Source organism: Odontesthes bonariensis, chromosome 21 (genome assembly GCF_027942865.1).
Source record: "Odontesthes bonariensis isolate fOdoBon6 chromosome 21, fOdoBon6.hap1, whole genome shotgun sequence".
NCBI lineage: Eukaryota > Metazoa > Chordata > Actinopteri > Atheriniformes > Atherinopsidae > Odontesthes > Odontesthes bonariensis.
Window position 1 is genome coordinate 22,497,695 of NC_134526.1, and position 13,540 is coordinate 22,511,234.

The following is a 13,540-nucleotide window of genomic DNA, read 5'->3' on the forward strand; positions in this document are numbered from 1 at the left end:
AATGATCAGAAGGTTTCTGAGATGCATTTATTTCGTTTTGATTAAGACCTTGTTAGATTCGGGTCACAGAGAGCACTTATCTCCCAACTCATACTGAAACTAAGGACTGGGTGCTGGAGGCAGCTGATGGGGATATTTATCACTGTATGATGTGTAAAGGTAGTACAATGGAAGTGGTTTTAACAGAAACCACTGAAACTTGCTATTTTGTCACAACTTGTCGTAGCAATCTGATCCATTCTTTACTACAGAGAAAAAGAGAGCCTGGGACCCTGTTTGAAGCTGCAGTCACTGACGTGCGCAAGCTGCCAAAATCTGGCCCAGCTCTTTGGTACAGATAGAAGCGCTTTCTTGTTTAAACATAAACTGCAAAAATGTGATTCAATTTAAACCAATTCACGCAAAACATCATGTTTCACCCCATTATTCTGAGTTCTGAATTGTTTTGTTATGCCGTATTTTCATGTCGTGGCACTATTGGTCACTCATCCCACAGATTCCCGCCTTATTAGCATAGTGTGTTTTGGCTAATGTGTGGTGCATTTTACAGGTCTGCTAGCTTCAGTTAGACTGTAGACATGATAGTGGCAAATCTTTTATGAAGTCAAAACACATTTGTCAACTACTTTTTAGTTTATAACCAGTCAAAACACTTGTCTCCATGAGCATAGTAGCTAGCTAAGATGAGCATTTAGCATGCCTGTACCTAAGTCCGAGCTCACACAAGCTGCAAACATTGCCAGCGGATTAATTTATTCAAGCTTATTTGGACTCTTCTTATAGTGCTGGCAGGCCGAGTGCCAAGTTGTATGACTTGCTCATTTAAGAAGTAACCCTCTGCATCACAGGATGTTGAGCTTAGTCACCTCAGGCGTTACTTACAGGAATTGAACACATTTTACTGTCTACATAAAACGGTGTTAAAGAGAGAGCATTCATAGAGCTTATTTTTAGCTCAAACTAATTTTGCAGACGTTTTTATACCAAAGAAAATATTAATTGTGTTGTTTCCAGGAGAAACATGTTGTTGTTGTTTTTTTTTTTTATAGCACTCTCTTGTTGTTTTCTTCTCACCTCCACCCTACAACCCCCACCCCCCCATCTTTGTGGTATTTTCATTTGAGGCTGCTTTCTGAGCACAAACATCACCGTGGTCTTCTTAGCGGCTTCCCGCCACAGGCACTGTGGACTCTGACCTTTCAGAGAGTATGTGCTCTTCCTCACTTTTTGCTCTTGCACCTCCTCTGCACAAACATAAGCTCTCCAACCCAGTCTGCCCCTTTACCACCTCGAGCTGATTTTGACACAACTTGAGGTGTTAAATTACAGCCAGTGGGCGACTGCTATCACATCACCCTTTGGCCTACTGCAGGACTGACAGTCAAACATTAAGAGTTGCATCAGATGTTCTGTTGAATGTATGAATGGTTTGTAGGCCAATACGAATCATATGGAGACATGTTACACAATGGCCCCTTGATGAACTTTAAGTCTGCTTGATATCAGATCTATCTCCAAACCTACGTTGATCTAAGAGATTATGTTTGCATCATCACGGTGCTCACATGTTGACATTTACCTTTTCTGAGTTTCCCTTGTATATATATGGATTGTCTTTGACTTCATATATGGGGGCCTTGTCATAATGAAGCAAGCATGTTGTGGTAGTTGCCAACATATTCAAGCTTAATTTAAATGGAAAGATCCTTTCCCAAAAACCCACATGAGGGTTATGAACAAGGAATAAAGCGCTGCCACTGAAAGATTTGTTCTTTTGCGTCCACAATCATGCGTGTTAGATTCTCTCTCGTGGTCACATTTGACGCGTTGGCTGTGGTCGTCAGCGATGGACATATAAATTGAGGTCCGTTGCTCCACAAATACAACATTTATGGACCACCAGGCAACAAACAAGCTGCTGTTTTGACTTTCATAGTCGCTTTCCTCTCTGTAGCACTTGTATAGATGCAACTGCAGTGGTTGTGGCTATAAGAGCAGCGGTTTGGACACACTACAGCTTTTGTGTGAGAGAGAAATATATGTCACTCAGTATAACCCCCCCCTGATTCTAAATCTGGTAGCTTTAGCCTCTTTAATCTTTTGAATCTTCTGTTTTAAAGCAGAGTTTCACCAACACAAACCACTTCATAGAACAGTGAGTTTCTCTCTCTACAAGCCACTTTACATCGCAATTGAAACAGGATGTGGTGTTGCTTTTTTTTTTCTTCTTGTTTTCAGTACAATTATTGTAGCCTTAAACTGAGCAATGGAGACCGATAGCGGCTGCTGGTGGGGAGCAGGAGGAGGCGCTCTGAGCAAGGTGCACCCCCCCACACTTCGCCTACCCGCCCCCGCCCCCGCACCCTTCCCTCCACTAACTACAACACCTCCTGTCGGTCTCCACCCTGGCCCGTCCCCTCTCACTATCACTCACCGCTGCATGAAGCTTCCTGTAAGGCCTATGCACAAGCTGTGGTTTCAAGTGGAAAATGTCACTGGGCACTTAAAAGAAAAAGAGGGGTGAGAACGAGGAGACAGAGGGATGAGTGACAGGTTGCATAAGACAGAGAGATAGTGATGTACAAGTAGTATGACAGACGGACAGAAAGGCTCAGACGTAAAGGAGATCTTCCCATCAGTCCAGAGGAGCAAGTGGGGATGTCTTTCTTCTTGATGACCACCTGCTGCAAAGACTCTTGAGGTACTTTTTTCAAGCTAATTCTGCTCACATTTAACACAACAATGAAAAGAATAATGTGTAGGTTTCTTGTAACAACTTTAAAATGCTCAAATATATGCATTAAAATAACACACTTCAGTGTCTTCTGGCTTGTAAGTGATAGTTTTTGCTCTTTTTCAAGAGAAAGCCTTTTTTTATCTCAAAAGCAAGGTTTGTCCTGTACGTGCATGAATTACTGTTCACTTTTCAAGTTAGTCTGACCCAGCCTTGACTGACTCATAATGTGCGACTTTTAACAAAAAGAAAAGTGACATCATCGTAATACATTGCCTGCTGGATCAACATTAAACTAAATCTCTGTAAGGATGGCACTTGAATTAGCCCTATGGCCAAAATAAGCTATTTGTTCATGTGTTCATGTGTTTTTATGTTCTCTGTAGGTGCTAGTGCTTTCAGTCAAGTTTCATTTGGTGACAGAAACTTTCAGCATGAGTATTTTGCTTGCTGGGGATCTAGTATTTTGATGACTGAGGCCAGCTTTTTGGTTGTCATGGTTAGGTGACAGAAATGAGTTGCGCATCTGAGGAACATTTCTGCTAAACGCGTTCATCTTGCTTTGCTCGATTCATTGACTATGTCTGCCCACAGTCACATCGCAGCCGTTGGCCATGGGGTTGCTGCGGATCCTGTACATCCTGGTGGTTCTATTTCCAGTGTATTCAGCTCACTCTCACAAAGGCTCTCCTGGTATGACCACACCAAATTATACACTTGCGCCTGTGCCTTTGTCACAGCTCACGGCAGCAGTGAAAACAGAGATCACCGTTTTGACTGAATCTGGTGTCTAATTACACAGAAATCTCGACATCATTCTTCTTGTTTGTTATGTCTCTGCCACACAAGGACTCCTCTGTACAAATGACTTTGTCAGCAGTGTCAGCTGTACATGGACCAGCTCTCGGGTGGCTGCTGGGGAGGACTGTTGGATTTTTGTTGTGAAGAGAATCTGGATTTGGAGAGAACCCAAACTAATAACGTAAGAGATTACAGATGTTGCTCGGATTGCTGTATGTTTTAAGAATAACTGCACCCTTTTTATATTTAGAAATACAAAAAAACCCAAAATGTTTTATTTAGGCGAAGCTGCAAGCTGAAACAACACAGAAACTCGTCTGCTGGCTGCAGCATCGTCTTTGAAAATGAAAATGAAGTAAGTCCACGGCATATATTTTGCACAAAGACGCATTCATCAATGTGTCATTTTCACGCTGTCGCGTGCCATTTAGAAACCTTTACTTTTTTTTTTATCCTTGTCAAATTAAGCACTCAGCTTCCCCTTTTTTTCTTTAATGATTCACCTGGTCCGCCCAGGAGTTCTCCCCTTCTGAAGTGATGCCAAACATCACCGTGAAGTGTAGCGGCACGCTGGTGGACAGACTCGACGACTTCAAGCTAAGGGACAACAGTGAGTGGCTTTGTGAAAGGTTCCCCAGAAATTTGATGCCGACTGGAAAAAAGTCATTAAAACGATTCTTACACTGTTAAAAAGTAAAAGAAGAAAAGAAAAGAACCAGTTTTGATTTTCTTTCTATTGTTGTTGGTCAGGCTGTTGGGAATTTATCTAACGCGCTTTTGTTTTGTGTGCATTCAGTCAGAATGCATCCTCCAGGTGCTCCTAATGTCAGCCGCGCAGTCGGCAGAACCTGGATTTCATGGAGTCCAGGGAGCCCTGTCTCTTCTTACTTCAAATCCAAATTTGAATTCCAAGTTCAGGTCAAAAAGAGCGACCAGTCTTGGACGGTGAGCATCTTTCCACATGCATGCCTTCAGGCTCTATAAACTCCACAACACCTTTTACCCACACTAATGTTTGTAGCATGTCGCGTGAGCACGAGAACATGTCACAGGCACAGAAAAACAAAGTGGCTTAGGTTTTATTTCCCATGTGGTCTGTGTTTGGTTTCACCCATCATTCATACAAATGCAAATTCAACAAAACCCATTTGTCTGTCACGTATACTGCAATGAACGACTAGTGTGAGATTCTGGTTGTTCGGATGCTCCAGAAATGATGAATGTTGATTTTTTTTTTTTTTTTTTTTTTTTTTTTTTCGTCCGTGACCAGGAGGCCAAGAATTTACCCTTAAGCGAGCAAGAGCTGGACATAACAGATTTGCAGCTAAAGGGCCAATGGCAGGTCAGGGTGAGAGTCCAGCCCTACAATCGGCTTAACAGCAGCTGGAGCGGCTGGAGTCTGACAACATCTTGGGTGGATCCCAGAGACGATAAAGGTAAACACAAGACATGCGTCTTCATATCAGTTGCTTTAACTGAAGACTGTCTTCAAGCACAGGTAAACATGTGAAAAACAGCACAAAAGGTTGCTTCCTTGTAGATTCTACGAGCTCAAATGAAAAAAAAGAAAAGTTTGGATGATGTGGAAGATGCCATAAAAAAAAAAAATCTATTTAAAAGGCTGCGTCAGGCAGCACTGATGCAAAAAAGTTCACTGAGACTTTACAGCGATGTGTGCTACCTTCAAGAGCCCATCTTTTCCAGGGACGCCCGAGCATTTTTCAGCAAACCACAGTCTGCACGGGTTGCGAAGGCGCGGGCCTGAGGAAAAAGAGGATATGAGTTTTGACCCGTCCCCAATAGAGACTGTGGGGAGAATGTTTTTTTTAAAGAAAAATGCAACAATGACCCCGTAACAGTTGCACACTTTAGGACAAATTTGTGGGAAGAGAGGGACCAAAGAACATCTGGATTGTCTGTCATTCGGCATCCTCAATGCCGGAACGTCTTTGAAGTGTTGTGTGAGGGAATGACAACATTTTCTGGAATGTTTTGCAGGCCTTAAATGCAAAAAAAAAAAAGGAAAAAAAAAAGGATGTTTATTGACAAATTGAATGAAGTTATCGTTATTGGTTTACATCTGCGTTTTCCTGTATGTTTCAGACAGGTGGCTGGATCTGACTTCGCTGATGGTGACGGGACTCATCATCGGCTCGTGCCTCGTCGTGTCCGTTATGTTGGCCTTTTACAAGATCTGCAAAACCAGGGAGTGAGTGCATTGTAGCATTATGTACCCCTCAGTGTGTGTGTGAGCGTGTGTTTGCATTAGGGGTGGGACGATATGCTTTGGTCACGATTCGATTTGTGTCACTATTCGTGATAATGGCAATTCTGGAACTATTGCGATTGGATATAATCAGTAATCGAAATCATTAAAAAACAAACAAGTTGAATCCTACACTTCGAGAATGAATGCCATTCCCATAAACAAGGCACATCAGTCTGTGTCAGTCAGTCCAGCAGCTGACATTTATTTCAACTGAGACAAAAAGAGGTACTTAACATGTAAAGCATTTTTTAAAGTTTACAGTTACAAAATGAATTGAAGTGTCCACACAGCACAAATGTGTGCTAGTTTTAACGTAACTTAATGTAATGAAATGATTAAGTTTTTCTGGACACAGATATGACGTAATATAATCGATTCAGGGGAGAAAAATCGATTTTTAAAATCATCCCATAAAAAAAATCGCCATATGTACATGAACCGATTTTTTTTGCCCACCCCTAGTTTGCATGCAGCATGCCTATCTAACGCCTTGCTTATTCTCCGTCAGGCTCCTCAAAGTGAAGCCAGTACCGAACCCATCCAAGTACTTCCCCACTCTCCACTCTGACCATGAAGGAAATCTAAAGGTGAAACGCAATGTTTTCAGCACACATCCAACATTGGTATTTACTTCTGAGGCTGCAGGTGTTACACCACAATCACCTCAGCGTTTATGGTGCATTCTGACTGCTCTTAGATTGTCCTTATTTGTACCGTTGCTCTATTGCGACGGATGAATATCCAGACTATATGTGTATGTATGCGGAGCTCTCTTTTAGCATTCGGGACTTTCATTGGTCAGAAAGTGTGGATTCATTTTAAATTGGAAACTGGATTGTCTATGTCAGCAGACAAACCTAGTTTTATCCCAACAGAGGACCTGTGTCACAAATACCTGGTGTGCAGTTCTGAAGGATTTTCATGTGTATGGAACAGTTGGATGTGTTAGATTTAGGGTCCAACGCAGGAACACATTTGTCTGAATGTGTCTTTCTTTCTCCGTAGAAATGGCTGAATCCCCTGTCACTTTCTGAGTCCGTCTTATCGGCCCAGACGCGTGACCAAATCTCCACAGTGGAAGTGTGTGAGGACTGGGATGGAGTCCCTTACCCCTGTCTGTCTTCCAGCTCCACCAACGCCCTCCTTCACTTCCAGAATTCCCCCTCCTCTGGCTCCAACACCAGCGGAATCACCTACAGCTCCTCTTCTCTGTCAACCTTCTCGAACATGGGCTACTTCATCTCCAGCTCGTCTGGCACCTCGGCTCGATCTAACCCCGGTCCAGCCTACTTCACCTACCAGGAGCATTTCTGCAACGTGCCCAACAGACTCAGCCTTGACCCGTCCCTGTGCGATCCACTGACCTCTTGTCCAGATTATGAGAGCCTGAAGAGGGAGCCGCAGAGCCCCGATTCTGGTTTTGGCATCGGAAAGGAAGATGACGCGAAAGATGCAATAGACATGGACGTAGAAGAGGAGGAGGTTTTGGATGAGCAGACCTCTCACCCTCTCATCCTCCCTCTACATCTTCCTTGCCACATACGGCCCCCCTCCTCTCCACCAGCTCCTCCTCATGCTCCCACTCTAACACAGATGTCCTCTGACAGCCTGCACGCAGCTGTGCCTGGGACAGCTGTGAGCGGCGGCCCGACGGCACGCCTTGTTCCCGGTGCCATGTGCAGGTCTTCCTCCATGCCCGTGGAACCCTGTGAAACGGGTTATCTGACCCTCAAAGAGCTGCAGGCAACGTTCAGTAACAAATCCATCTGAAAACTCCCAATCTGGTCAAGGTTACATCACAAGCAAACTGTCGAATTGTTAACTCTAATCCGATTGTACGAACCTCAGTTTTGTAAAAATTGGGAAATTGTAAATGAATTCCGCGTTAAATCTTTTCTTAAACAGAAACAAACCCAAAGACATTCTTTTTTAGTGTCTTCACTGACCAACAATATAAACAAAGTTCAAGTTTGACGCCAAGATGTTGGGATAGACCATCGTGTTACATCAGCCTTCCTTTTTAATTACACTTTTTAATCATTTGTGAACTTACGGTAGTGACTGCTGCAGTCTTTCAGAGGAAATCGGTAACCATTGTAGTAAATAAGAGGGGTTGGTCGCCGAGCCGATGTGGAGATGAGTGATGAAGAACTCTGCTGACACGGACTTAATCCAACATAGAAACCTTTATTGCATTCATCAGAATTTACAGAAAGGATGCATCAAGTCTGGCGAGCGTAGCTCAATTGTTCGAATGAAATCTCTCTGTCTTTCAGAGGGGTGAAACTTCTTTTTGTGGGAGATGCTCATGGTCTCTTCTTCTCCAGGCATCTAGCCAAGAGACAATCTACATGGACTTCATGCCTTTGGAATGTATTTTTCCTCCGAATCTCCTTATTTGACTATATGCTATCTCTGGTTTGGAACACATGCACTCAGTGGCCTTCATCAGTGACGTCTTTAGAGCATATGTACTCAGCGACCTTAGAGAAGGCCCCTTTCAACTGTTTTCTCTCGAGTATCAGACACCTCAGCATTCTCGCAGAATGCAAGATTTCTGCCGCGCCACAGTGTTCACTGTGATCAAATTTTCCTGTTTGTGATGCTCCATAATTTTTCAGCAGGCGACAGATCATGCCAGTCAAGCACCCACACTTTGTATCCGCTGTCACCTGCATCACATATGTGTAAGTCATCACACAAATGCTGGGCCTTTGTACTTACAGCTGATGTCAGGTATCGGTGGTCAGTTTGTCAGCTTTGGCACAAACAAAGAAGACCTCTAAAGCAGCTGAAACTTGGATTCGTCTGACGACAGAAAACATGTCCGCTGTCTTTCTGTCCGACTGAGATGAGCTTGTGTCCACAGAACTCGGCTGCATGTCTTTGCAGAGTTGTTACGTTGTTACAGTTACATTTCTAGATGCACAAGCAAGATTCTCTCCAGCCCATGTGATGATATTGATCATGGTGGCAAGGCAGTTTTTCATGCATTAGCACTTGAGGGTACCAAGGCCATGTGCAACCAACAGCGGTTTCCATCCTTAGTCTTTACAGCTGGAGATTTCCTCAGACTTCCTGGATCTTTTTTCGATATGATGTACTGTAGATGGCATCCTTGCTTCAAAAGACTAAGCCTCTGATGGATGCTCACTTTTTATACCCAATCCTGACACCCTCACCTGTCACTAATTCATCTGCTGTTTGCATCAAATACTAAAAAAATGATTTAACGCAACAGATTTAAGTTTTTATTACATTCTAGAAAATGTTCCAACTTTTTGGGGGAAACAAGGTTTGCAGATTCAAGCGTCTCTCCCACAGAATTATTTTGTGTTGTGTGTTTTTTTTTTGTTGGTTTGTTCGCTTAAACCGATTTCCTTATAGTTCGGCTTGCTGTAAAGTCACGTGGCCTTTTTTTGGTCACTTAGGCGCTGCAGGAAAAGCTGCAAACATGCAACTGACGTCTAAAAACAGCTTTTTCTGAGGTTGGCAGTCAAAAAAAATGCAAAATGCAATCTGTTGATCGAGGCTATAATTAGCATTAAAGAGAAAGTTATAGGTTTGATCTAGTAGATGTCAACAAGAGACGTCTTTGATCAGTTTGCGTTTTATAAAAGATCGAGCAGGGTAAAATTCCCCCATTTTACACTGTGTTCAGTTAATATTGTATGCAGAAAAAAACGTTAAATAGTGAGGATTGAGCATTTGCTGCTTGAGAGTTGGTCACAAGCAAAGGTGAATACCAGCATTACAGGCGTCACTGATATCATTTTATGAGGTTTGGCCTTTTTTTTTGTTTGTTTTGATCAATAACCGAATGCCACTGTCAACTAATGATGGCACTGTGTGTTAAAAAAAAAAAAAATGCTATTTTGCTGTTTGCTTTGTAGTTTGCGCTGCAAGAGCTCATTAAAGCCACTTGTTTCATTGCTTTCCAAAAACACATATTAGTCCTTCCCGCACGGGGATCTGGGAGTTTGAACGCAGTGAAACGTGTAGTTTTATAGGCTGCGATTATATAAACAGCCAGAGAGATGAAGACAATTTTGCAGTGTGTGATTTCTCAAGATATGTGTGAATCTATTTGGAAACTACTGAAATCTCTGGTGACTTTCAAGCATTAAATGAGTTCACAAATGAGAGAGGCAGCTGGTTTGCCATTTATGTCGGTTTGTTTTACTCTTGTGCCTCTGGTGATCCATCACCAGGAAACGACCTTACAACCTACACTAAAGCTGCACCTGGTGCAGCTTACTGATGGTACAGAACTGCATCTGTGCCTGCAGGCAAAGCACGCAGAATATCAGAATTCTTCTATAAATCATCGGGTCAGTGATAAATGTTGCCTATCTTGTGTCTACACAGGCAGCATGTTTCCGTTGTACTCGGTGACATCTGTATAGAGACCAAATAAAATAAAAGCTCATGTAGAAATGGGTCACCCTCTGACTTCCTGTGTTTCTGTGGAATGAGAGCTAAGCGGTGGGCATGTGCACCGACTTCAGAAAGAGTGTGGGAGACAGCCTGGGTTGCATGTGTGTAAGTACGCGTGTGTGTGTGTGCGTTTCTTTTTCTTTCATTCTGTGAGTGTGTTTATGTAGTTCTGAGTGTTTACATGTCCTGTCAGGTGGTCCTGGTGGTGTATGTACGAGTGAGCGGGTGTATTAGAGTGTGGTTTGACATTTAACTCTGACACAACCAGTCACATCCGCTCACCTCACAGAGAATTTACAATATCTAGCCATGTCAGTAAGTTTCAGTTGCACAACAGTGTGCCAAACTACACCTCAATTTGTGTCAAGCCGCTCTGACGAGTGACACGCAAAAGCAGCTATTTGGACCAAATAACTCTGCAGATAACTGTCTTGTATGTTGCAATTGAACATTTAACAGAAGAAGCATCTCGTCTTTCTGACTGCAGGTAAAACGGAGAACGATTCAGACATGTTCCCCATGAATGCAGGTTGCCTAGCCAACTTGATAAGTAATGAAAAAGAAACAACATTAAATTTCTATAGATTGGTACATTTGGGTTTGATGGAAACCACGGATTCACCTGTTTAATCAAGCCAAATGATGTACTTTAACCCCACGTTTGAGGTAGACACAAGCGCTCAATTTTTTTTCTTTTTTTTTTAAATACCACAGATTTAGGATTAATCATACATGTAAGATGTTCATGACGGTTCATTGCTCTAGGAATAAAAAAAAATCTCTCTCTATATATATGTATAGATATTTTTGTGACTATTTATATATATATATATATATATATATATATATATATATATATATATATATATATAAATATATACAAAACACAACATAACCAACAGTAAGGCTTGATGAGCTTATCTTCTTGCAGACAGAATAAAATAAACCAGAACATAATCATTCAAATTCGCAAAAAAAAGGCTGGCGGGATGAGTAAAATCATATATAGTAACAGAATGTAGCAATTTGTAATTATTCTATTCACTCTAGAACATAGAAAACATATCAAATGTTGAAAGTGAGAGATTTTACTGCTTCATAAAACAATATTAGCTCATCAAAAACAACATATTTGTATATATAGAAATGATATTATATTAATTATTATCAAATCATGATGTATAAATATATATGAATTTTTTATCTTTTTTCTGTGTTCATATCCATTTGTTAATTTTATTTGCCAGTGATCTAACATTCCCCATCAATGGAAAGAATTGTGCAACTTTTGCTCCTTGTTGCTCTCCGTTTCGCTCCTGCCCTTCATCCTTGACGTCTCCTCTTAAACTTGCCCGAGTTTGGAGTTTTACAATGAGCATTACTTTTGAAAGCTCAATCAGCCACTCCCACAGGTGAAAAACTCTCCTGTTGAACTGTTTTACTCATCACAAGATATGCAGCACAGGATCCAAAGAAAAAGGGTGGAGGGGGTCTAAATAGATGTGTGTTTCCACAAAAGAATGACAATAAAAAAACTCCCAGGAAGATACGAAAACAGAAAAGATATGGAAAAGCTCATGACTGAAGACACTTTAATGCACTGTGTACTTTCCACCACTAGGGGACATTAAAAACCTGAACACTGCTGAGGCAGTGATCTCTCCTCCTCCTCTACGCCTGCCCCTCCAAAAGAGCGAACTAAATATAAAATCTGCTGGAAAAGCTCTGGGCTTGTTTTGAGTCTAACCCGCAGAGGAATGGAAGGGTTTAAGCACAGGCTGACCGGGAGCTCTTTCTGTGGAGAGGTGCTGGGAGGTGGAGGTGGAGGAGGAGGAGGAGGAGGAGGAGGAGGAGGAGGAGGAGGAGGAGGAGGAGGAGGAGGAGGAGAAGGAGAAGAAGACAGTGCAGCAGCCACAGCCACCACAGGGGCCAAATAGTTTCTCAACAAGTCCAACTTGTCCTTAAAACACGCTGTACATTCTTGCCCATTATTGATACCTACCACAAAATTGGGTAAAATCAGGAGTCATCTTTTTCAAAATCAGCTGGTTCTGTCCAATGCATGTGCTTAAGATGAAGATGAGCCACACTTTGCTTTTCAACCCTCTCTTTTGTTTCCTTGAGCAGAGCCACAAGAATGCTTTGAGGTCGGAAACTTCCACTCACCTCTGTTTTTCACATCTGGGTGCACTTCCCTGTAATTGCACGAGTTTAAAAAACAACATGTTGCAAGTGGAGTTGGGGTAAGAAAAAAGAAATAGAAGAAATATTCACAATACCACAAAATTTTAGATGAGCAGTAGAGCACAAATATCTGATCTCCTTTCACCACAAGTCGTTTCCCTCCGGGGTTTGTGTTAGTTTTGTGAGCTTAAAGGAATAAGTGGCTACGCAGCGGTCAGCAGTCACAAGAACCAAGGTGTGCGGGAGCAAATGGTTCCCCTGCAAGGTTAGAGATCAGGAGGTAAATTCATTACACCAGACCCAAAGAGTCTGAGGGAAGTAGAAGTGAGCAGTGGGTTGCTGCGTGTGAGATGATGCTGCTGGAGTTTAGGACCACGGTGCTCAGGATCACTGACACACACAGCTGAATAACAAGCAGCATGGGCGAGTCAGTGTCTCATCCCTGCAAGGCTGCAGATGGTAAACAGCAGGTGGTTTCAGACATGACGGATGATTGTTTGCATTGGCCCGGAGAAGCAGAGGAAGTGTATGAAAGTTCAGCCCTCAAGACACACGAGCAGTGATGCTCAGAAACTGAGCTCATGTTACACTGCCCCCCCCCCAGGGGCACAAAATGGATGTACCAGTAAAAAGTTGCAGCCATTTCTGTATCTTTTAAAATGAAGAGAGAAAGTAAAGTTCTGCATTATCGATATTGTCAAATGATCAGAGTGTAAAGTGGGTGGCGCACAAAAGCATCTAATCTTCGCAGGCTGTTACATGGCAGTCTCTCAAAAGGCTTTTAAAATACAGTAAATGCATTGCACGAGCCAGCAGCACACATATTTGTGGTCCTGTTTTGGTATTCTGCCTGTAACTGAAACGGTTCAGACACAGCAAATTGTCAAGAAAACAGAATGCAGTGGTACGGAAATCGTTTCAATTCTTTCCTTTTATTGGAAATAGGACAAAGACAACATATAAGAAATCTTATAGAAATGGTACCTTGTGAAAAATAAGTTTGTTTTGATGCCAGCAACATTATGCAACAAAAAGGTTGGGACATGTTTACCTATTACAGATCCTTCCAATTTTTTCGATGTCAGTTTTATTCAAACTGACACAAGTTTATGTGC

General features: G+C 42.3%; 1 protein-coding gene across 1 annotated transcript; it reads left to right on the forward strand.

Annotated features, from left to right (window-relative positions):
• The first annotated feature begins 2,434 nt into the window (after positions 1–2,434).
• il2rb (interleukin 2 receptor, beta) lies at positions 2,435–10,239 on the forward strand. The gene is made up of 10 exons (XM_075454381.1): positions 2,435–2,701; positions 3,329–3,427; positions 3,584–3,716; positions 3,818–3,890; positions 4,052–4,145; positions 4,332–4,480; positions 4,806–4,971; positions 5,639–5,744; positions 6,313–6,391; positions 6,810–10,239. Exons 2-10 carry the CDS (start codon positions 3,349–3,351, stop codon positions 7,572–7,574), a joined length of 1,644 nt encoding a protein of 547 aa, XP_075310496.1. The 5' UTR covers positions 2,435–2,701; positions 3,329–3,348; the 3' UTR covers positions 7,575–10,239.
• Positions 10,240–13,540: the final 3,301 nt, after the last annotated feature.